This window comes from Geotrypetes seraphini, chromosome 3 (genome assembly GCF_902459505.1).
Source record: "Geotrypetes seraphini chromosome 3, aGeoSer1.1, whole genome shotgun sequence".
NCBI lineage: Eukaryota > Metazoa > Chordata > Amphibia > Gymnophiona > Dermophiidae > Geotrypetes > Geotrypetes seraphini.
The window spans coordinates 141,848,365-141,872,992 of record NC_047086.1 but is presented as its reverse complement, the minus strand read 5'-3'; the positions used below and the strand labels follow the sequence as shown (position 1 = coordinate 141,872,992).

Sequence of the window (24,628 nt, the reverse complement as noted above, 5' to 3'; positions counted from 1 at the left end):
TATGCATAACTTTGAGGAACGCCCCAATCATGCTGAACGACCCTTCCATTTCCACACCCCCATTTCGGTGCTGTGAATAAATTTTAAGTGCGGCTCTGTGCCTAAATTTACCTGCAAAAATTTAGGGCCTCTTCTATCAAACTGCGCTAGCAATTTGTAGCGCAGTGAGCTACGCCGAATGGCCTGCACTGCTCCCGACGCTCATAGAGTTCCTGTGAGCATCGGGAGCAGCGCGGGCCATTCGGCGCAGCTCTCGGCGCTAAAAATTGCTAGCACAGTTTGATAGAAGAGGCCCTTAATTGAAAATCAATTAATGCTAATAATTGTTAAGAAGTCAAGTATCAGCACTAATCGGCATGTTATTCAATTAAGTTGGGCTTGCAAATTGGGCACGCACCCACATTTATTATTTAAAAATTTTCTATTCCGCCTAAACCCAGCAAGGCATCCCATAGTTTCACTCCAGCTCTTGATAACATAGAGGCTCTACTCTCTAAATAGTATACGCTTTTAACTCACTAACCACTGCCAACATCTCCCTAAAACATACTGGCGCAACATAATACAAAACCTGGTGAACTCTAGGAGACTCCCACGCTGTCCGGATCTCCTTTAATGTAATAGGAGCATCAAGAGATCTTTTTATATGCTTGGGAACTTTAGGACCCTTTAATAAATCCAAACACTCTAAACCATCAAGTTCTTTATTTGAATAAAGCTTGGAAGAATACAAAGTACTGTTTGTTTTATTGCCCTAAGATACTGGTTTTTTGGAAATCGATTTGAGGACATATTACTAATATTTTAGAATCTGAGATTCCTTTAACTTATGAAGTAATAATCTGTGGTACCATTTTGTATATCAAAGACCCCCTAGATAAATATAAAAGAAGTCTCTTATTAATTATGACAAGTACAGCTATACAACTGATTACACATAACTGGAAAAACTGGGATTGTCTAAATTTTACATTCTGGTGGACACGTTTATGTCAAATATATAAATATGAAAAAATGAGAGCTGATCAGTTAGGGAATTTTAAAAACTTTAATCTAATATGGGGGTCCATTGACATCTTTTGTAGATTTAATATAATTATACATTTGTTGTTAGAAGAATTGCCCATTCAGGGAGGGAGGGTGGGAGGAATATATAGGTTATAATCAAATATTATTATGGATGGGGGCAGGGTGGTTTATAAGTTTAAAATATGTCTAAGTGGATAAATGTGTAATTTTATGTTTAAAATATGTAGTGAATTACGGAATTATGATAGATCTATAGATTCTTGAATGATAAAGAATAGTTTGGGTGGGAGGGTTATTGGTCTGTAAGAATATTGTAATATTTTAAGTGATGTCTGTAGTGTAAATGTTTTATTTATTGTTCTTCATTTATTGAAATTATTTTAAAATGAATAAAGATTATTAAAAAAAACCCAAAAAACCTGGTGAACTATTGTTAACACTTGAGCTTGCAATTTAAAGCGTCATTTATAGAATTCAGGAGTATATGTGCGAGTGCTGATACTTAGACAGGTACTCGTCGACTTACGACCGCAATTGGTTCTGACTGACAGGTCGTATGTTGATCAGGACGTAAGTCGGCCTATGTTAGACTAAGGTAAGAATACTGTATTACACTGGGTAATGATATTGTAATCATCTTAAAGTAATATTTAATCAACATTTTCTTACTTTCTAAGTCAAGCACAGCACAGTCCCTTTGTGGTGAACATTGGTTGTGGCGCCTCCTCCTCTTTATATTATTACTGCTGCGTAGCGAGACTTGGGAGTGCGGGAGACTGGGGCTGCTAACAGCTGGCGGGGAAACTGTCGTAAACGCGTCGTAATGTCGTAACTTAAATAGGTCGTAAGTTGATGAGTACCTGTATGAGGAGGTTGTAAAATCATCACTTCCACATATAAGTACCAGCATTTATAGCTGCCAAGTGATGCTGTTCTTTTTTTTCCATGTATAGCTTTGCAAAATTGCTCTTTCTGTGCATATGCCAGCAGATGGTGTACATATATCCTAACCAACCTGGCATAAATTTAATTGAGTTGCCCATGTTGCCACTTTAATGACAGTCTCTTCAATGTCTGCCAGGGTCTGAGTTCATCAAAAGTGTGGGTAGCTGGATCCACGTTGCTCTCTTGTACTTTGCTGTGAATTATTTTGTGTGATCTGCATATCTGATTATCTCACTCATTGCTCCCTTTTCCACATCATTCATATGTAATAATAATAATTAAAGTTTATATACCGCAGGACCGTAAAGTTCTATGCGGCTTACAATAGTTAAAAATACTACAAATTGAGTAAAACTTACAAAGTTAAAAACTAGTAACTAAAAACCTTAAAAATCAGTTATCTAAATGCTTCAAGAACAAATGTTTTTAGGTGTCTTCTAAATTCCTCATAAGTATTAGTAAGCAAAAGCAATTTTTCCAAATCTTTACCCCACAATGCTGCCTGATACGAAAAAAGATGTTGATGATATTTTTTAAGTTTACATCCTCTAACCGCTGGGGAGACAAAATTCAAGTGTGAGTTTCTCTTGTGTCTATTGGTTGAAAAAGAAAAAAGGTCAGCTAACCCAATAAAACCTTAAAACAAAAACAGCCAAACTTAAATTTCGCACACGCCTCCATTGGCAGCCAATGCAGAAGTCGATAAGGTGTTACATGATCGAATTTCTTCAGCCCACTGAAAGACATAGAACTAGGAACTGAATAACCTGGCTTTACCTTCCATTTCTGTGTTGAAGGACTATATAGGATTATAAAGGCTTCATTTCCCCTGCGTCTTCTCTGTATAAGCTTGAACATGTCAGTAACCTCCCTATGCAGTGGCGTAGCAAGGGTAGGAGGTGCCCAGTGCAGTGGCGCCCCCCTACACCCTCCTTGCTCTTTCCATGACCCTATGCCTCCATGCTCCATTTGCGCCCTCCCTTTCCACTCCAAACCTCTTTAAATCTTCAGCAGCGCGAGCAGCTTCTCTGGCCTGCTGCTTGCGCTGGCGTTGGCTTTCCCTCTGACATCACTTCCTGGCCCTGTGACTTGGAAGTGATTTCAGAGGGAGACAGGCCAGCACGAGCAGCAGGCCAGAGTAGCTGTTCATGCTGGCAAAGATTTAAAGAGATACCAAGGGGGGGGGGCAGAGAGGCTCCGGTGCCTCCACCAAGACAGCACCTGGGGTGGTCCAATCCCCCCCCCTTACTATGGCCACTGTCCCCTAAGGTCAGGATTAGACTGTCCCCATGATGAGAGACTATAAACTCTATGAAGCAGGTATTTTGCACAGCACCATGTAAGCTGCTGCTATATTAATATTGTTATTGAACTGCTTGCATTTTGAACCTACAGTTTTTGGTTATACTAGATTCTCAAGCTTAGAATTCTTGGTTACCTAGATCATCATTATGTGTTGGTTATAGTTCAAATTAATGAACTTTATTTTATATCTTCATTTCTAGGTTTCCAAGCAGAAGAAGAAGAAGATGGCTTTGAAGCAGATGAAGGAGAGACTGGCGGAGATGAGGAAAAAGCAGAGGTAGTAGAAGGTAAGTTGGTGCTTAACTATATGCCTTTCTTCTGGTCTCCTTTTAAATACCTTTGAAATCTTCCCTTTGTTCCTATGGCACCGATGTTTACTTTAGAAAAAAGATTTAACGGCAATTCATGGTAAAACATCAGAAGTATTAGATTTGTTGGAAGGACTGAAAAACAAATAAGATGGTAGTGTAAGTCAGTGGCGTAATGAGGGAGGATGGCGCTCGGGGCAGTGGTGTCCGGCATCGCCATTCTGCGCACCCCTACCACACTTCCCAGCTGCTTTAGTGCCTCCCATTCTTCCCCACCATTTGAGTGCCCCCACGTACCTCTTGAAATGTCCGCTGGTGCGCGCAGCATCTTCCACTTGCTGCTTGTGACTCTCTTCTGACATCACATCCTGGTCTCACTCCAGGAAGTGATGTCAGAAGGGAGCAGAAGCTGGTATGAGCAGCAAGTGGAAGATGCTTGTACCGGCTTCTGCTCCCTTCTGATGTCACTTCCTGGTGCGGGATCAGGATGTGACATCAGAAGGGAGTCGAGGCTAGCGTGAGCACCAGATAGAAGATATGGGGGGGAGGCAAAGAGGAGAGGCACCGGAACCCCCATGAAGACGGCTCCTGGGGTGGTCTGCCACTGGTGTAGGTTTCGATTGAAGTGAACCTCTGTTATAGAATTGTGCTCTATGTGGGATAGCAGAATTTGGTCAGGGTTTCTATATCACTTGATATGGCTTAAATCAGTGTGAGGTGAGGAGTGGCCTAGTAGTAGAGCTGCTGCCTCAGCATCCTGAGGTTGTGGGATCAAATCCTAGGACTTTTTTCTTGTGACCCTGGGCAAGTCATGTAATCCTCCATTGCCCTGGGTACAAAATAAGTACCTGTATATATGTAAACTGCTTTGAATATGTACCACAAAAAGGCAGTAAGTGAGGGGGGACTCTGAGAAAGTCAGTTGAGTAAAATAACTCTTCCCCATCAAAGTGGTTCACTGCAGAAAAGAATGATAGCCTCTGGGAACAGGCGTTTGTAATGAATACAAATCAAACAGTATCAGAGGGTCCAATTTCAGTCCACAAGTCCAGATGGACGAAACATAGGTAAGTAGAGTGCTCCAAAAACCATGTACAGCAGGACAGAGCCAAAACATGGGACCCAAAGTAGCAGTCACATATCCACACTTGGGGCAAGCCCTGGTAGAGGAAAGTCCCATGTAGCGAGCTCTATTAGGTGCAATATATAAATGCAGTGCAAACTTATAGTGTTGTTCCCAGTGCAAAACATTGTCAGAAGTTTTATCAGACGGTGTTGAATCCTGAAAGTACCTATGGTGGAATCGTAAAGGAACTGAAAGTTGTGCTCCCAAAGTATATAACAAGTGGCCAACTCTTATTGACATCCTCTGTTAAATCCTCCCAAGGAAGGCTTCGTAGATAATGTTTTTATGTTATATTAAAACTTGTTATACCACTTGTTCATATGACTGGTCCAAGCGGGTTACAAATATCTATTTAATATCAAAGAATTCCATCTTAAAATAGGAAAGACCTAAACTACACAAAAACCAAACATACAGAGCAATATTCACACATATAATTAATACCGTCCGTAATACATCATGTACTAATGTCAAGTCACATTAGAGCTAACTGGAGACCCAAAAGTAAATTAGAAAATATGAATAAGCTCAGATTCAATTGAATCTCACCCAAAAACTGTCTTTCAATTACAATAAATCCCTTTGAACTTTCATCTTTTTGAAGACAAAAAATTCTTACAGATATGCATTATGGCCAGTACAGTAGTTCTTTGGCTCCACCTTGTGGTATGTGTAATTCTTTATACTGTGGTGCTTATTGCAATATTTCTATTAAGTCCATTTTCAATAGTTTCTTTTTGCACTGAAGCAGCAGTGTCAGGCTTTTGAGTCTCATTTCATGTTTTTTTCTGAAAATTAGAGTCTCAGGGCGAAAAGATATTCATGAGCCAAAAAACACTTTAAAAAAATTATTGGCTTGTTTTTCCATGGATAGCTGCCATGCTCTGAAGTCATACAGAGCGTGGATAAATGTATTTCTGTGGCATGGTGGGGGTGGGATTTTATTAAAGGCACCTACCTATATGAAAGGTCCAAAATAATACCTATCATGTCTAATTTAGGGGTCCTTTAATTAAGGTGTGCTAACCGATTTAGCGCGTGCTAAATACTAAGGTGGCCATAGAATATAATGGATTCCTTAGCATTTAGCATGTTCTAAATTAGTTTGCGCACCTTAATTAAAGGACCCCTTACTAAGGCCAATGAGAAAAAAAGAATTACTATAGTTAAATCAAAGCTAACATTTAAAAAAATAAAAAGGGGGGAAATTTATCAAGGTGTGGTAAAAGATTGCCTTTTATCATATGTTGATTCACTGCCGGATAAAGCAACCTGAAGGATCTCAGTATCGCAGGTTGCTAATTCTATTTTAAAAGACTAATATGGCTTGTGAGCTACGTTGCAAGCAGCATTATTCCCTTAGCCTGGGAACATTGGGTCAGAAAACTGCAGCCCAATCCTTCTGGGGCATAAGACCACCCTCAGCTGTGGCCCTGCCAACTTCTAACCCTCAAGATCCCCCCCCCCTCTTTTGAAGGCCATCCCAGCCCTTACAGGGGTACATTTGAATCCTGGTGGTCAAAAGGAGTTCTTCTGGTAGGATTGAGGCCCAGTCCCTCTAACCCAGCCCAGTCCAGCACCTTCAGTTAAATGGTGCCCCTAGTGGTATGTTCAACTACGATTAGAGGTCATGTTTACTTAAGGGAAAGAAGCTGGGGTCATTTTACTGTGATTTTAGGGCCCTAGTGTGACTTGCTGTATATCACCGCAAGTTGCATGTGAGTATTTTCATACTGTTTAACTTGCAGCAACTTAAATATCACCACTGTATTTTGAATCAAGCAATACTAGGGCTGTTTAAGTCATGGTAACAGCCAACTAACTTGACCTATGACCCTAATGCATCTTGATAAGAAAGACCTTCAACAGTGGGAATCTAAAAGTTAAATAACTATCAATAGAGTATGATCTTTGCCAATTTACCACTATTCTCACTATCAGTCCCACCTACAAAGATCTGAAACAGTGCAACAATGCAAAAAATAAACAGCACAATGATAATTCACATTATGTTCATATATCCAAAAAATGCAAAAATAGCTTGTCTTTTGAAATGTTCTTCAATGACAACTGAAATCAAAACTCAGAATGCAGCTGTAATATCCAGAGTCATTTTCAATTGGAGAAATACTCAGTAAATTCCTAGAACTTATATTCTTCTTCCAGGTTCCCAAAGTTATTCACAAAAGGGAAAGCAAAGGGGTGAGTCCCTTTTGCTTACCTCTGTGATGGTGATGCATCACTCTAGAACCAGGACCCAGTTTAAATTCCTGATCCTAAAAGTTGAGTGATGGAAGAGCTCCCGGCTGTGGGAATTCAGCAGGAGTCCAGACAGTGAGGAACAAATATAGAGGAAACGGGAACAATCTTGTGTAGCTGCAAATTATGCCAGAACCCTAGCGGAGGCCTCCCTGATTCCTGTAGAGACTCCTGTAGAAAAGCAGGAGAAATCTGTCAGGCAATAAAGACTGCACCACTAGAAGCGGCAGGAAATCCCCAAGGAAGCAATCAAATCATCAAAACCCAAAGTGGGAAGGTCGAGATGTTCCAGTGGGGTCTTTATTGTCAGTAACATAAAAACATTCAGCGACTCAACGCTGCACGCGTTTCGGTACTAAGGGCACCTTCCTCAGGAGTCTTGAAATTTGTTGTTTAAAAAACCAAAACGGTAATGTTTTAAAGGTACATTTTGAAAAAAACATTGCCTCTCTTATAAAGAAGATTGAGATTGGTTCTCAATAAAACAGTGCCATTAATTTTCTGCCTCACTATAGCACAGGGCTTCACTCCTATTTTTTTTTTTTTTTTCTGTTAGGGATAATCTGTCTGTCCTTTCTCCTCATGCTTCCTCTTGCTGTCTGTCTCTCTGTATTGATCTTCCTCTCACTCTCTACATCTCACCCTCTGTCACTCCATTTTTCCTATCTCTGTGTATTTGTAAATGCAGTTATCCTTCACAATATAATTGCAATAGCAGATTGTTTTATTACTATATAAACAGTATCCAAATGAACCCCCTCTACTTTCCATGCACCTGTTTTGGGCAGTTAAGAGTATGGTGTAGGACTTGCCTGATATCCGCAGTAATGTTGTTAGATTTTGATTTAAAGTGTCTGGAATTGTGTCTTCTACTGCCAGGCTCTCTTGAACTTAGGTGATCTTAGGTGTGTCATCACATACTGCAGTCATGCTCTGTTTGTGCATGGTGTGCCCCATCATAATGTTGGGAAATGAGCTTCTAGGAACTGTTCAAGAAGTTCAAAAATAGACTAAATGCATTTTCATTGACCCTGTGGTTAATCTCATCCACTGCCAAGCAGCAGATCATGTGAGTTTAAATTAAGCTCCTTTGCTTCTGCTTATCCAGCTGCTCAGGGTTTGGAACGTTTCTGGAGTTCATAACAACCCCGGGTCAAGTTTACATTCAATTAATCTGTGGGAGGGCCTTCTTATTGGGTAAGAGTGTTACTTGAAATTGGTTTGGGTGAGAGGACTGATCCATCTGAGGAGAATCAAACGGAGAGGGGTGAAGAGTGAGATCTTTAAGAAGAGTCTAAGTAAAAGATGAGAGAGAAAAGGTCTATAAAGATCATGACCAAATACTCAAGAGATGATTTTGCCACATTCCTAGGAGCATACCACTTTTGGCTCCATATCTCCTACCATAGCATAAAGATAAACCATGTTAAGTCAAAACTGAGACTCTATAAGGAAGCTAATGCAATAACTTGTATTACAGCCCAGCGCATGGCTTCCTAATGTGTGCAAAAAAATATTATTTCCCAATACATTAACCAATCAGTTTTGGAAAAATGAGTGAAAGGGGGAGGGTGTAGTTGCCAGGACTGGCTCTGCTGCTTCGTATAACTGAGGGAGGGGGTTGTCAAGACTGGCTCTGCTACTTAGGATAAGTGAGGGAGGGAGGGAGGGGGGTTGTCAGGACCAGCTGCCATGGATGCTGGACCCATAAGTGTGTGCATGTGTGAGGGGGAGAGGGGTGGGGAGGAAGGGACATGGATTCTGGTTCTGCAGGGTGAAGGGCATGGGAGATGGATGGATGCTAGACCCATTTGGGGAGAGAAGGGGGAGAGAAAGTGACCCAGAAAGAAAGGTAGAATAGATGCTGGACCTACAAGTGAGGGTGGGGGGAACTACAGTTATCTGGTATCCACCAATCCCTATGGGTGATGGATAACTGAGAGTCTACTGTATCTAAACATGTGACTAATATGCCTAATTAGTATGGGGGTGGGGTAGGGATGGAGATGGAGTATGAATAGAGCTCTGACTTGGATGAATGTTTGGTGGAAGCTGATCCACTGTGTTTTTTAAAGGGATAGCACAGGACAGGCATGTGGGATCTCTTAGAGAGAGGAGGAGGTAGTGGATGCTGCAGATAGGCAGACTGGATGGGCTATTTGGTCTTTATCTGCTTTCGTGTTTTTAAGTTTCTATAAGCAAGTACTGTCTGTCTGTCAAGAAGAACGACTAATTATTTGTTCACATAAAATATTTTGTGTTTGTAGATTCAGGATCCAGGCAGAAAGCAACTGGGCCACAGCACGGTGAGTTATAGAGTTTTATCAACTTCTGGTCTGCCCATTGCCTCTTCTCTCCATTTGGTAGTAAAAGTCAGTGTATGGATCCATTTTCCAAGCACTTCAGTATATAAGAAAGAACTTTCTTTTTTTTTTATGGGGAGGGGGGAAGTGATTTTATTTTCAATATAGTGATTGAAATGTGTCAGGTTTTTGTTTTTTTAACTTTATTAATTTTTCAAGCCAACAAAAGTACAGAACAATATACTGTATATATAATCATTAATCCGCCACAGTAAGCACTTATAATCTGTCACTAATAATACATAAAGAATAACCCCCCTCCCTTCCCTTCTATAACCTGTAGACATAGAACATAAAGCAAAGATATACCAATAAGAAAGAACTTTCATTTTTGCTTGTAAATGAATAAAGAACAAGTATTTTGTTAAAATCCTCAAATACAAGTTCATACACGGAAGGTGTCTTGTGAAGCCAAACAAAAAGGGAGAAATAAAAAAATCCTACAACATAACATCTGGGAATAACAGTGGAACAGCATAAATTGTATCTGGATGAATAAAAGTACAACTATTGCTTAATAGTTGTATTCAGCCGTAGGTAATGTGAAAAGATGTATTAGAATCCCAAGCGGTTCATATTTTGGCAACTCCTGCATTCATCTGTAGTCCATATATTCAAAAGTCACATCAGCTATAAGTAAAAAATTCCAGCAAGTGTCTAAAGAAAGTGTGCTGCAAAGTGGACATCCCATAATATCTGCTTTGTAGCACACTTCCCAGAGCATTTTCTTTAGATGCTTGGTGGAACTTTTTACTTATTCCAAGGATTTATTTATACTCGTACACTCCTTATAGCCTAAGCCAGGGTTAGGGAACTCCGGTCCTCGAGAGCCGTATTCCCGTCAGGTTTTCAGGATTTCCCCAATGAATATGCATTGAAAGCAGTGCATGCAAATAGATCTCATGCATATTCATTGGGGAAATCCTGAAAACCCGACTGGAATACGGCTCTCGAAGACCGGAGTTCCCTACCCCTGGCCTAAGCAGTTTAATAATAATAATAACAGTTTATATACTGCAGGACCGTGAAGTTCTATGCGGTTTACAATGATTAAAAGGTATTACAGATCAAGTGGAATAAGCATAGTTCAGAGTTAGTGAATAACAGTTCTAAAGATCATTTGTTTAGGACTAGGATTGTATAGGTCAGTTACCTAAGTACTTCAGGAACAGATGTGTTTTTAGGCATTTCCTGAATTCCCTATAAGTGGTAGGCACGAGCAGTTGTTCCAGGTCTTTACCCCATAAGTATTTCTTTCTATCTGCCCCAGTAGGCTCACAATCTGACTGATGAGTGTTAAGTGACTTGCCCAGGGTCACAAGGAGAAACACTGGGCTTGAACCTAACCATTAAGCCACTCCTTCACTCATAAGTCATGGCAACTATTTTTTTCTCTCAAAAAAACACCAACACTGAAAATCTAATATATACATCTGAAAGCGTGTGATATGTACTTCTTAATGTTGCCACTAGATAAGAGTTGAGTGCAGTGGTCTCTGGTAGGGGAGAAGCGAAAAAATCCCAAAACACATGACATTTGAAATCATCGTTTTATTATGGCAAACAATGTACATACAACATGAATAACAAAGTACACGTACAAACTGTTTAATTGTTAACATCCTTCAAAGTAGTCTCCCAGGTTGTCTTGTGTGTCATCATTTCTTAAGTACCACCTGCATTATTCAGTATGGGAGAAATGTCCGGAACTGTTGCACAACGCCATAATCCTACATGACAATGCTACAGCTCACCAGAGCAGACAATTGTTCAGCGTTGGGGATGGGAGACTACTTTGAAGGATGCTAACAGTTAAACATACTCACTCTCAAGCTGATTGTGTTCTTGGTTTTGTGAAACAGCTAACATTTTATTACTTATTTGTTAATACAGTGGTGCCTCGCATAACGGACGCCTCGCACAGCGAACGCTGCGCACAACGAACTTTATGTCTTGATTCGTACAACGAACTTCGTTTCACACAACGAAGTCGCCCGAGCTGCATCCTTCCGCGCAGGCACTGCGCTTAACTGCCCTCTCTCCGCCTGGCTCCCTCTTGCCCCCCCCCCCCGACTCCCCGACACGATCGGGGCAAGAGGGAGCCCAAGCCCTCTTGCCCCCCCGACTCCCCGACACGATCGGGGCAAGAGGGAGCTCAAGCCCTCTTGCCCCCCCGACTCCCCGACACGATCGGGGCAAGAGGGAGCCCAAGCCCTCTTGCCCCCCCGACTCCCCGACACGATCGGGCCAGGAGGGAGCCCAAGTCCTCCTGGCCACGGCGACCCCCTAACCCCACCCTGCACTACATTACGGGCAGGAGGGATCCCAGGCCATCCTGCCCTCGACGCAAACCCCCCCTCCCCCCAACGACCGCCCCCCCCCAAGAACCTCCGACCGCCCCCCAGCCGACCCGCGACCCCCCTGGCCGACCCCCACGACACCCCCAACCCCCTTCCCCGTACCTTTCTGTAGTTGGCCGGACAGACGGGAGCCAAACCCGCCTGTCCGGCAGGCAGCCAACGACGGAATGAGGCCGGATTGGCCCATCCGTCCCAAAGCTCCGCCTACTGGTGGGGCCTAAGGCGCCTGGGCCAATCAGAATAGGCCCGGGAGCCTTAGGTCCCTCCTGGGGGCGGGGCCTGAGGCACATGGGCCCAACCCGACCATGTGCCTCAGGCCCTGCCCCCAGGAGGGACCTAAGGCTCCCGGGCCTATTCTGATTGGCCCAGGCGCCTTAGGCCCCACCAGTAGGCGGAGCTTTGGGACGGATGGGCCAATCCGGCCTCATTCCGTCGTTGGCTGCCTGCCGGACAGGCGGGTTTGGCTCCCGTCTGTCCGGCCAACTACAGAAAGGTACGGGGAAGGGGGTTGGGGGTGTCGTGGGGGTCGGCCAGGGGGGTCGCGGGTCGGCTGGGGGGCGGTCGGAGGTTCTTGGGGGGGGGCGGTCGTTGGGGGGAGGGGGGGTTTGCGTCGAGGGCAGGATGGCCTGGGATCCCTCCTGCCCGTAATGTAGTGCAGGGTGGGGTTAGGGGGTCGCCGTGGCCAGGAGGACTTGGGCTCCCTCCTGGCCCGATATTGTCGGGGAGTTGGGGAATCGGCGGGGCAAGAGGGCTTGGGCTCCCTCTTGCCCCGATCGTGTCGGGGGGTCGGGGGGGCAAGAGGGCTTGGGCTCCCTCTTGCCCCGATCGTGTCGGGGAGTCGGGGGGCAAGAGGGCTTGGGCTCCCTCTTGCCCCGATCGTGTCGGGGAGTCGGGGGGGGGGGGCAAGAGGGCTTGGGCTCCCTCTTGCCCCGATCGTGTCGGGGAGTCGGGAGGGCAAGAGGGCTTGGGCTCCCTCTTGCCCCGATCGTGTCGGGGAGTCGGGGGGCAAGAGGGCTTGGGCTCCCTCTTGCCCCGATCGTGTCGGGGAGTCGGGGGGGCAAGAGGGCTTGAGCTCCCTCTTGCCCCGATCGTGTCGGGGGTGCCAAGGACCACACGGAGTCACCCACCGTACCACCCGATTCGGGTAAGCGCAGGTATCGGTGGGTGGCTTATTTGCGGGGGGGTGCCTTATTTTACATTTTTTTCTAAAAAGGGGGGGCTGTCTTATTTGATGGCCCTGCCTTATCATCGGGGAAACACGGTAGAAAAAAAAAAAATGAACAGTTAAGTCCCAGTTTTTGCCGCTGAGACTCTGCCCTCTCTCACTGTAAAATTAGACTCTACTTAGTCTGTCTTTAAATTTAAAAAATGTGTGTTGTTTTAAAAAACAATTATGTTTTTAGATGTATCTAAATAAAAATAATAACCAAAAATTTATCTTTTTTTATGTCATCTTAGCATATTTTATGCTGCAGAACGAATTATTTTTTTTTACATGTATTCCTATGGGAAAACGCGTTTCACATAACGAACGTTTCACATAACAAACTTGCTCCTGGAACCAATTAAGTTCGTTGTGTGAGGCACCACTGTAAAACAATGATTTAAAATGTCATGTTTTTTGCTTCTCCCCTACCAGAGACAGATACACTCATTTCTCCTCTGGTGGCAACATTAAGAAGTCCATGTCACACACTTTCAAATAGATTTCCATTGTTGGCACATTTTTGAGAGAAAAAAAAATAGTTGCCATGACTTATGAATCAACTCCCTAGTTCAGGAGTAGGGAACGCCGGTCCTCGAGAGCCGTATTCCAGTCAGGTTTTCCCCAATGAATATGCAAGAGATCTATTTGCATGCACTGCTTTCAATGCATATTCATTGGGGAAATCCTGAAAACCCGGACCGGAGTTCCCTACCCCTGCCCTAGTTGATGTGACTTTCTAATATATGGACTCCGGATGAAGGCCGGAGTTGCCAAAATGCGGATCGTGTTGGGTCCTAATCACATCCTCTCACATCACCTGCAGTTGAATATAGCTGCTAAGCAATTGTTGTATTTTTCAATAAATTGACTTTCATTCATCCAGAAACAATTTCTGCTGTTCCCAGGTACCCTGTGAAATATATCATCACTATTCAGTCCACAGTTTGTGGTTAACTTTGAAGATTCAGCTCAAATAAGGTTAATTTGAATATCTGGTCTAAAGTTAACCAGATAAAATTGTCCGCATAAAAGGGAATTCAATAAATGGTAGCAAAATTTTGTTGCTGAAAAAAATTGAGCATTAAGTGCTATTTTGTAGAGAGAGTGCGTGCCTTTTACAGAATTGTGTTCGGCATGAACCACTGCAGATGTAAATGCCAGCGTCCAACGTAGGCACATTTCTGTCAAATTCTATAAATCTGTGTTCAATTTTTTTAGAACACCCTGACACGCCCCTGGCCACACCCCTTTTTCTGATATACATGATTGAAGTTAGGCACTCTGCTTTATAGACCAGTGCGCAGCGAGATATGGGCACAAAGTCTCCACCTCATGCCCTTTCCTGAATCCATATTAATGCTATCTAACCAGTTTTTATTTTGCATGTACTCTTCCAACCCCCGTAACACTACGCACTCAATACTTTTCATCACAGATGCCATTATTGAAATTGATCTAGAATTATTCAGATTATCCGGATCTAAATGCTGTATTTTCAACAAAGGCTTCACAGTTGCAATCTTACAACTTTCAGGAACCATTCCCATCTGAAGTGTTTTATTGGCAATTGTAGTCCACACTGTAATCCAGTGGTCTCAAACTCAAACCCTTTGCAGGGCCACATTTTGGATTTGTAGGTACTTGGAGGGCCTCAGAAAAAAAATAGTTAATGTCTTATTAAAGAAATGACAATTTTGCATAAGGTAAAACTCTTTATAGTTCATAAATCTTTCCTTTTGGCTAAGTCTTAATAATAATATTGTCATTTATAGCTAAAGAGACATATGATCAAGAAACTGTTTTATTTTACTTTTGTGATTATGATAAACATACCGAGGGCCTCAAAATAGTACCTGGCGGGCCGCATGTGGCCCCCGGGCCGCGAGTTTGAGACCACTGCTGTAATCCCTTCATCAACTACAGATTTCACAAGTGTTGTCAAGCAAGGTTCAAAAACCGATCTTATTGGAGATTATCCACATATCACAGATTTCACTACTTCTTCTGTCACATTATCAAAACTCAGCCATCCGTCCACATCATCTTCCATGTCACTCAGCAGTTCATCAGCCATACATTCATCATTTCTCCCAGCTAACTTCTCCAATTTCTCCTTCAAAAATTTTGCATAATCATCTGGTTCTATTTAACCCCTTTACATTTCTTATATCAATATGTCTTCTAACTAAAATTTGTATAATATGGAATAATTCCTTTGTATTATATATAACTGACTGAATCGTATTCCTAAAATACCTTCTCTCGTCATCACATATCCAAACATATTCTTTTTAATTTACTTTGATAACTTTATAAATCATCCCTATCCCCTGTTTTCCTCCACAGCCTTTCACTTTGCCTCAATTCCTGTCTCAATAAGAGGAACATTTAACCCATGGTCTAGCTTTAACTGCAATCATCCTTTCAGGAGCTACCACCTCTAATGATGATTGTAAAGCTGAATTCCATCCTAGTACTATCTCTTCTAATGTTTGATGGTCATCTACAAGGGGTTGCTGAAAAGTTCTCAGCCCAATCAATAAGAGAATGTTGTGGAGATATGAAACTTACAAAGTATTCCACACTTTTCTTGACACTTTTCATTTCAATGATATGAAATGAAATGAAAAGTATCAAGAAAAGTGTGGAATAACTTGATTGGGCTGAGAAATTTTCAGCAGCCCCACGTACCTTCAGTTTATAATTTAATTCTCTCTTCAAAATTAGATCTAATCTTTATCTGATTTCTTTCCCTTTCGTCTAACATGACATTCTTAGATTTCTGTAATATAAAATTTATTAACACATGATCAGACCATCCTAATAGTTTTCCTGTCGTGGATTGACATAATCTCCTCTGCATTTCTTGTCCCCTCAAATATTGTCCAACATATTTCCTGCTCTATATGTGTTAAAATCTACTATTTACTGAAACATATAGGCCTTTAATGCCTAACATAATACATGTTCCTGAATCTCCCCCTCTTTTTCATCATACTGTATATGCGTGGAATATTAAAATCAAATTTTCTTCTTCCTTAACATCAGTGATAATCGTTGTTTTATTCCATACCAATCTAGCCTTTACCAATCCAATCCTTATCATCCCAACTTCCAATAGTTCCCAACTCAACAAAGGGATTTGTTTTTTTAAAAAAATTGTCACTTCTGGTTCAGATCTTCTACTTCCCTTTAATGATCTCAACCATATTGACCTCCACCAATTCTCACTAGAATATTACTCCTATCCTCACTACGCTACTGCCCATATCTTCAATAATGTGTAGTTTGCAGATGGGAGCGGTTTCTGGGTAGAGTATAGGCCAGTAGCGCAGCTAGGCAGCTGATTAAGTTGATTATCACAGCAAAGAGGTGGGATAAAAATTGTATCTCCTCCCCCCAACTAAAGCAAACCCAAATTTATTTTCTGCTCCTTTCCTCCTCCCAGTGCCCACAAGGTAAACAGCATACCTGTGCTGGCGAGGATCTCCAATCCCTGTCAGCCAAAGACCTCCTCTCTGCCAAAGAGTTTACATGTTGGGTGGTTGCCTGCACTGTCCCAGCCAGCCAGCCTCTGTGTGCATATGCTAAGTTTTGTGCAAGCATGAAAACTGAGCATGGATGAGGGAGGGAGTAGCCTATGGCTGGGAACAGTAGTGATTCTGGTACAGTGCTGGCAGCCGCCCAACATGTAAATTCAGTGAGGAGGAGGTCTTCAGCTGGTGGGGCTCTGGAATCCATGCCAGTCACACTAAAGGAGATGAAATTTGGGTTGGCCAGATATTGGCACTGACCATCCAAGGTTCAACTGCTTTGATTAACTTAGTAGTATTCAAAATCTTACATGGTATACAGTTGACTCTGCTTAAGTGCAAGCCCTCCTGACTGGACTGCCACGTGCGCTTAAACGGAGTGCGAGTTTAATCGTAGTACCACTTTTTAGTCATGAAAAATCACAGTACGCTGTAGTCAAATGCAATAAAACTTTTATTCAGCAAAAAACTCACTGAATACAATTTAACAAGGTTCAGTTAAAGAAACAGCACTGTTCCGTCTAATGCAATACACTGCAAACCTTTTTTTAAACCAACATTCTACTGAAATAATCAGTCATTGTTTTCTGCACACACATTGCACGATTCAGGCTGTGTATCTGACTACTGATGCTGTAAAACTGTCCATAGTCGTGACATCCATTTATCTCCAGATCACAGCGCGTGTAGGGACTTCAGCGCGTCTGAGAAGGACACAATCTCTGCAGGTGTTTCTTTTGTCGTGTTGACTGCAGCAGTATCTCTGTCTTCATCAGACTCTTGGTTGTCTGCAGTGTCCTTTATGACTGTACAGATATCAGAATTAGTGCTGTCAAATGATGGCACATCATTGTCCACGGCGACATACAGCTCAAACTCTTGTGACAAGAATCCAACTGGGAGTTCAATGGATGAAGTGTCAGCTTCAGTTGTCTCATCAGATACGTGAATGAAGCTCGCCCGTCGATAGCAATTTGAAATCGTTGATGATGAGACTCGACTCCACGTCTGCCATACCATGTGAAGAGAGTCAAGTACCGTCATTTTTCTCGCGTTACCTCAGCAGCTCGGGGGCTGGATTCCGTGTTTGCATCAATCACTGCCATCACATATCTTAGGACGAGTGACCTGTAATGACATTTGAAGTTTACGATTATCCCTTGGTCCATTGGTTGGATCAAAGAGGTTGTGTTTGGCGGAAGAAATACGAGTTTGATGTTGGTTAGTCTTACGTCATTGCTGTGTGCTGAACAGTTATCACACAGCATTATAATGTGCCTCCTACGCCTTCTCAACAGATTGTCAAGCTTCTGCAACCATTCAGTCCACACTGTCACCATAATCCATGCATTTTTGTTGCTTTCATATTCAACAGGCAGGCATTTAATGCTTTTGAAGACCGAGGATTTCGATTCTTCCCAATCACCAGTGACTCAAGCTTTTCACTACCGTCCATATTGCAACTGATCAGCAATGTCAATCATTCCATTGGCACCTTGAGGCCAACAGTTTTGCTGTGTTTGAAAGCCAATGTTCCATCAGGGATGGCATGCCAATACAGGCCCATCTCATTGGTGTTGAAAACGTTGCATGGTTAATATCCACCAATGAGTGAGGGCAACACTTCCTGACCCATCTTTCTGCACCAAACTCATCCACATCTTGATTTTCGCCATGCTGCTTCTTAAATTTTATGCCTTTACGAACTTTCCATCTCTCTAACTATCCTTTTGTTATTTTGAAGTCGTCTACGCCCAGTTCTTCAGATAGCTGTGCTGCTTTTTCCATCAGCAGAGGCCCACTGATTGGCAGCTGTCAACTTCTAGCTTCAGCAAACCACCGCAGCAACGCCTATTCAACATCTCAAGCCTTCCCAATTCTTTTCCATTTTCTGGTAGGATTGCTGTTGTTTTGCCAGTCTTTCAATATGGCTTGCTTTTTTTTGTAAATCTGAAAAATCTGGCTAGGATGAACAGTGTAATGTTTTGCAATAGAGACCTGACTCTCCTATTGATCAAATCTCTTTAAGACGTTCAGGCAAAGACAATGATTTTTGTCCAGCATGGTGGACACGTTCAATCAAAGACAATAATTTTTGTCGCCATGGTGCAGTTCTGAAAGTTCAAACATCTGGCCAGGCCTAGACTGCTGTTCCGAAACACGTGGCTCATCCACATCAGAATGTGATTGCTTTTAACTGGAGTGAATGTAACGTGAACAAATAGAGGTGGGACCTATAACATCAGTGCGCATAAGCGGATTGTGTGCTTATCAGAATTGCAATTATCCGGAATTTACGTCCATCGACTATAATATAAAAAAAAAAAAAAAAAAAAAGGGACCATGGTGGTAGGCTGTAGATAACCGAAGCGTGCGCTTAACTGACGTGCACTTAGGCGGAGTCGACTGTATTTGCATTCCTATTACCTCTATCTCTGAATGCACAACAATCTGTTGACTCAAGAAACATTCAAAAATACAAATTTTCTTTTCCATCTTTTAAGGGAATAATATCAACTGGTAAGATTGTTCGATCTTATTTGTGATACTTTATAGATTCAAAGAGATCTAGAATGAACTTCCATCTACTATTAGAATTCTTGTTTCAGACCCTTCGTAAATCTATGAAAACATTATTATTCTAACAGTATTTAGACAACTGTCTCAGGGAAAACAAATACCGTATTTTTCGCTCCATAAGACGCACCCTAGATTTAGAGGAGGAAAACAAGAAAAAAAACATTCTGAACCAAATTCTCCCTGCCAGACTCTGCACCCAACCCCACACCTCTTGCCAGGCTCTGCACCCTGTCCCCCTCCCTGCCTAGCTCTGTACCCTGTCCCCCCTCTGGTGGTCTAGTGGTAGGCTGGGACAGGGCATAGGGCAGGCAGGCCTAGTGGCAGGCAGGCAGGCATACCTAGTAGCCTAATGACAGGCAGGCAGGTCCCATACCCCCTTGTACCCCCCAGTACCTTAAATCATCCCCATACCCCCGAACCCTTTTAAACACCCCCTGTTTCTTTTAAATCATACCCCATACCCTTTTAAACCCCCATGTACCTTTAAAAAAAACAACAAAAAACCCAACAACCCCGTACCTTTTAAATCGTACACCTACCCCACCCTGTACCTTTTTAAATCGCTCCCTTGCTAGATGGCTCTCGTACTCAGGTCAGGAGCATGGATGTCAGGAACAAGCGTTACATGCTCCGGCTTGGGCCCGCCTTTGTATTCTGAATGGCTGGCGTCAGTTCTCGCGAGTTCCACCAGAACTGATGCCACCATTCAGAAAGCCGCAGCCCCACCACTCCACCGCTGTTCTATCTCGTGACCGCGGGGAGATTTATGTGGCACTTCATCACTGGCTGTCCATGTTATAGTTTAATATGTTATATTCCTTATTTTTTAATATTTTGGAAAGTATATTCTGTAATTCTAATTTAATGCAAGTAATAGTATATGTACTTAGTTTATATCAGCCACCGCCTGGGAGTCTGACCCGACATGGCATGTTTCACACCCTTCGGTGCTGTATCAAGGGTCTCCCGAGGTCGCGCGTCGTGTCATCCGACTCAAGTTCATGTCGGGTCAGACTCCCAGGCGGTGTCTGATATAAGCTAAGTACATATACTATTACTTGCGTTAAATTAGAATTACAGAATATACTTTCCAAAATATTAAAAAATAAGGAATATAAAATATTAAACTATAACATGGACAGCCAGTGATGAAGTGCCACATAAATCTCCCCGCGGTCACGAGATAGAACAGCGGTGGAGTGGTGGGGCTGAGGCTAACCCATAAATGTTAGTGATCTTTATGATCCGGTCCACTGAAAATATATATTTGCAATACGTACATTTGGGACTGGTAGAAGCTTACCAATAAGGTGTTTGCCATACAATTAGAAAGACCATTCAGAAAGCAGCAGCGGACTGAGGCAGAAGCGCGTAACGCTTGCTCCTGACATCCGTGCTCCTGACCTGAGTACAAGAGCCGTCTAGCGATGGAGGGATACCGCTGGACCACCAGGCTGTTTAAAAAAGGTACCATCAACGGCAACAATGGTGGCAGCGGCATTGGGGGGTGTTTTACAACACTAAGGGGGTACAAATTTTGTATTTCGCTACATAAGATGCACCGAGATTTACACAAAGTGCGTCTTATGGAGTAAAAAATATAGTAATTTTGTTCATCAGTCGATAGGGAATCTTATTTAACAGATTACAGAAAATCTTTGACTAATAATTTTAGTTTATTCAAATCAAAAGCTTCTGTCTTGTCTTATGCTTATTATTTTTTTAAAAATTCTTTATTGATTTTCTAAACTTCGAAAGTGCAATACACAAATTTATATCATATAATAAGTTAATAAAAGCACATTCAACTTACAAATATGCATAAACAACCATTTTCCCCCCCACCCAATGATTATTCAATAAAACACAGAAACATAGACTATCCCAATAACCTTACCCTATTCAGAATAAAAATATTCTCCCACCCTCCTCCCACCCCAGGTGGACATACTCAAAAGTCAAATTAGGACAGAAATAGCCCCTCCCCCACCCACCCTTTCCTGGATGTGTACGAAAATAAACCAAAACTGACTCATAATCAAAGACCTACTATAGTGAGGTAATATATGATGTCAATGGCCCCAAAACCAGCTTAAATAAATTACTGTGCCCCAAACTATCGGCATTCATTTTTTCATATCTATACCTGGATCACAAATTTGCCCACCAGAAAGGAAAATTTAGGCGGTCATAGTTCTTACAATTTCGGGTTACCATCTGCATGGCTATCCCGGTCTTGACAAGAAAATGGCGGCATTTATAACGATCCATAGGGGGTTTAACATGTAATAACGTTCCACATATGACCGCCTCAGTGGAACATCAGTGGAATTGATGATTCCAATATGTTGTTAATCGTACCCCATATTGACCTCCAAAAGTTAAGTATCAAAGGACAATAGAACAATAGATGATCCAGTGTCCCTATGTCCAGATGACAATGCCAGCATCTATTAGATTTAGAACTGTCTAACTAGTGCAACCTAACAGGGGTCCAAAAAGATCAATGTAACAGAAAAAAACATGTTTGTCTCATAGATGCTGACGCTGTACATCTCAACCTCCAAGTCCAAATTCGTGGCCATCGAGATGCAGAAATGTACTGCTTTATGCTCCAAATGTCTCTAATAACAATTTTTTGGTTTTTTATTCAAGAAATCAGATATTAATTTATACCACCGGGCAGCCTGATGCCCTAACGAATCCATCTGGAAGCATAGGACCTGCAAGCTGTAATAATTTTTAAAATTTTGCCAATCAGGGAACCCCTTCTGAATGGCTTGCTTCAACTGCAATCATTTATAATTCTGAGACTTAGCAATACCAAATGCTTGTTGCAGTCGTGAAAAATCAAGCATTTTCCCATCTGATGTAACATCATCTAGTGTACGTATACCTGCCTGCATCCATTGCTTCCAGAAGATCCCAGACTTGCCAATTTGAATCTTGGAGTTTAGCCACAAGGATTGATAAGTGGATTTCTCTCCCGGAACATCTGTTAATTTATTAATAAATTTTAAAATTTTCAAGGTGTCAAATATAATACCATTGTCCATAACATATCTGGGTAATCTGATACTCAACACATGAAACAGTCGTAATGGGGACATCAATTGCCACTCTAAATACAACCAATCCAGGAGATGTTCCATGAGCTCAGGGCTTGTGCTTATTTTGTTAATCTAATCAAGCTCTTTTTCAGGAGATGATGCGGTATATAAATCTAAGTCTTAGATTAGATTAGATTAGTGATTGGGTCATATACCTTTCAGGTGCTTTGTGTCTCTATCTCTGCCAGGAGAGAATTGGATCTGTAAGTGCATGCTTTAAAATAACATTATCTTTTTTACTCTCCTTTGTGACAGGTCAGTATTAAAGATGGAAGATACAACCTGCCAGGCTGGAACCTGCCCATCCACTGCTACCAGACATCCAAGAATGTGCTATACCCTGAACCTATGTAGCACAGATTTCATGATACACACAAAGAAACCAGTGTCTGTTCATTCTGTTTGCTTTGTGTTAAAAATATCCAGTTTTATATATTTGCAAATGTAACTGATTTTTTTTTTTTAATCGTAATCTTTATTGAAAATTTTTTTTGATAACAAAATAGCAACAAATCACATACAAACCCGTTACATCAAATAAGCAATACAGAGCATCAAACAGTGTCTTTGTATATCCAATCCAATCTTTTCTTTCAAATGTATTTTGAGGAAATCCTTTTTTTTTTTTTCACACTGCACACAAGTTACGTAAAAGCTCCCAAGCTCTGATCCAATTCCTTTTCTCCTGATCTTTGTTTCCTGACCATACTGCTCTCTTTAGCCAAGAGAGGTCTTCTCTGCTCTGCCTCCTTTTCTTTCTCATTAGCCACAGGTTTTGAACATGTAGGAATTGCTGTCCATTAACACTTCCTGCTAAAGGGTGTAGGTCACTTATGTTACAGGCAAATCAGTTGACTAAAACATTGGTACATTTTGTGCATTGTTGCTGTTAGATATAAATAGGGGTACAGGGAACTAATTCCCACACAGAGCTAGAATTGTAAAACAAAGCATTCTGCATGATAGCTACAGAAGAAGTAAAGTGGCCACCTCCTTATTCAGGTTGGAGAATGGGCAGGGCTGAGCGATGTCACTGGGGAGCTCAAGAAGATTGTTGGTAGAGAATGACATGGGGACAAATGTTACCCCATCCCTGCAGGAACTCAATTTTCCCGTCCCCCTGAGTTTTGTCACTGTCGCTGTCCCTGCCCCATTCCTGTAAGCTCTGCTTTAACCGCACAAGCCTCGAACACCTTTTTAAAAAAATTTTTTTTTAAAATCTTTATTGATTTTTCAAACTACAAATGCAGAATAAATGATTCACATATTTGCACATTACATAATAAGTGCAACAAAACTTACAAATACTACTTCATAATGAAATTTCCCCCACCCTCCCAGCTAATGAACAAATATAATAAAACCTTCATGAAACTATTCATAAAAACCTTGAATCAATTCCAATTCTATTCCCTTCTCTTCCCTCCCACCCCCCAGGATGTGTATGTTTACTTGATTTTTAAAGTGTTTGAGGCTAGTGGAGATGAGGACAGAGCTTGCAGGAATGGGGCAGGGACAGGAAAAGAACTCGCTGGGACGGGACAGGGAAAAATGGGTTCCCTCGTCATTCTCTAATTGTTGGCATGCGCACAGGTGCTAGAAACATTCACGTTATAATGACAGCGAGAAAAGTGAGAATTGGGACTTGCTAACTCCATTAATCTTAAACTACTAGTTAAGTACCAAGTCTTCAAAACCAGTTTTGGGGGGTTGATATTTCAGTGTGGTTTAACTGGACAGGAGAGACTGCTCCAAAGGACCCTCGGTCACAAGGGGGCACCCGCTCAAACTCAGAGGAGGGAAATTTAATGGTGACACCAGGAAGTATTTCTTCACAGAAAGGGTAGTAGATCACTGGAACAAGCTTCCAATGCTTTAAGAATAAATGGGACATCCACGTGGGATCCCTACGAGGGCAGTTAAGGAACTAGGTCATTAGCACTCAGACTTAATGGGGTGGGTCAGAAGAGTGGGCAGACTTGATGGGCTATAGCCCTTTTCTGCCGTCATCTTTCTATGTTTCTATGAGAGGCTCCTGCCTGGTTAAATCATGCTCATCAGATCAGCAGTGGCTTTTCAGTGGCATTAAATTGGAGAGTTCCTCCAAATACTTGCTTTGACTGTTGTGGCACTCTCTGTTTAGTGCCAGGCTGGTCCAGGGATGGTTTGGGCAGAGCCAGGAGTTTTCCAGGCATTGCCCGTATTTATCAGGGGTACTTTGATAGCTATCCAGTTAACTTTGGAAAGCAAAAAGGCAGTTCAGTGTTAACCAGGTAGTTATCCATATAATGCTGCTGAATATTGACGATGTTGAGGTACCAGATATGTATTTATTTATTTATTTGGTTAGTTTTATATCCTGTTTTATATCTGGGTCTAATTCTGCTGGCAGTGGGGAAAAAAAATCACCAATCATTGTTGCTGATTTTACCCCATTTTATCTATATACATAAGTAAACCAACATGTATCATAGTGCACCCATTGAACCTTGAGCTTCATTCA

General features: G+C 42.0%; 1 protein-coding gene across 1 annotated transcript in view; it reads left to right on the top strand.

Moving 5' to 3' along the window:
• Positions 1-23,304, top strand: part of TRIM54 (tripartite motif containing 54) — a 103,307-nt gene extending 80,003 nt beyond the window's left edge. Inside the window, 3 exon segments of the mRNA XM_033935797.1 lie at positions 3,480-3,566; positions 9,240-9,278; positions 22,381-23,304. Coding sequence (XP_033791688.1) covers positions 3,480-3,566; positions 9,240-9,278; positions 22,381-22,391 — 137 coding nt within the window. The 3' untranslated portion in view covers positions 22,392-23,304.
• The last annotated feature ends 1,324 nt before the right edge of the window (positions 23,305-24,628 follow it).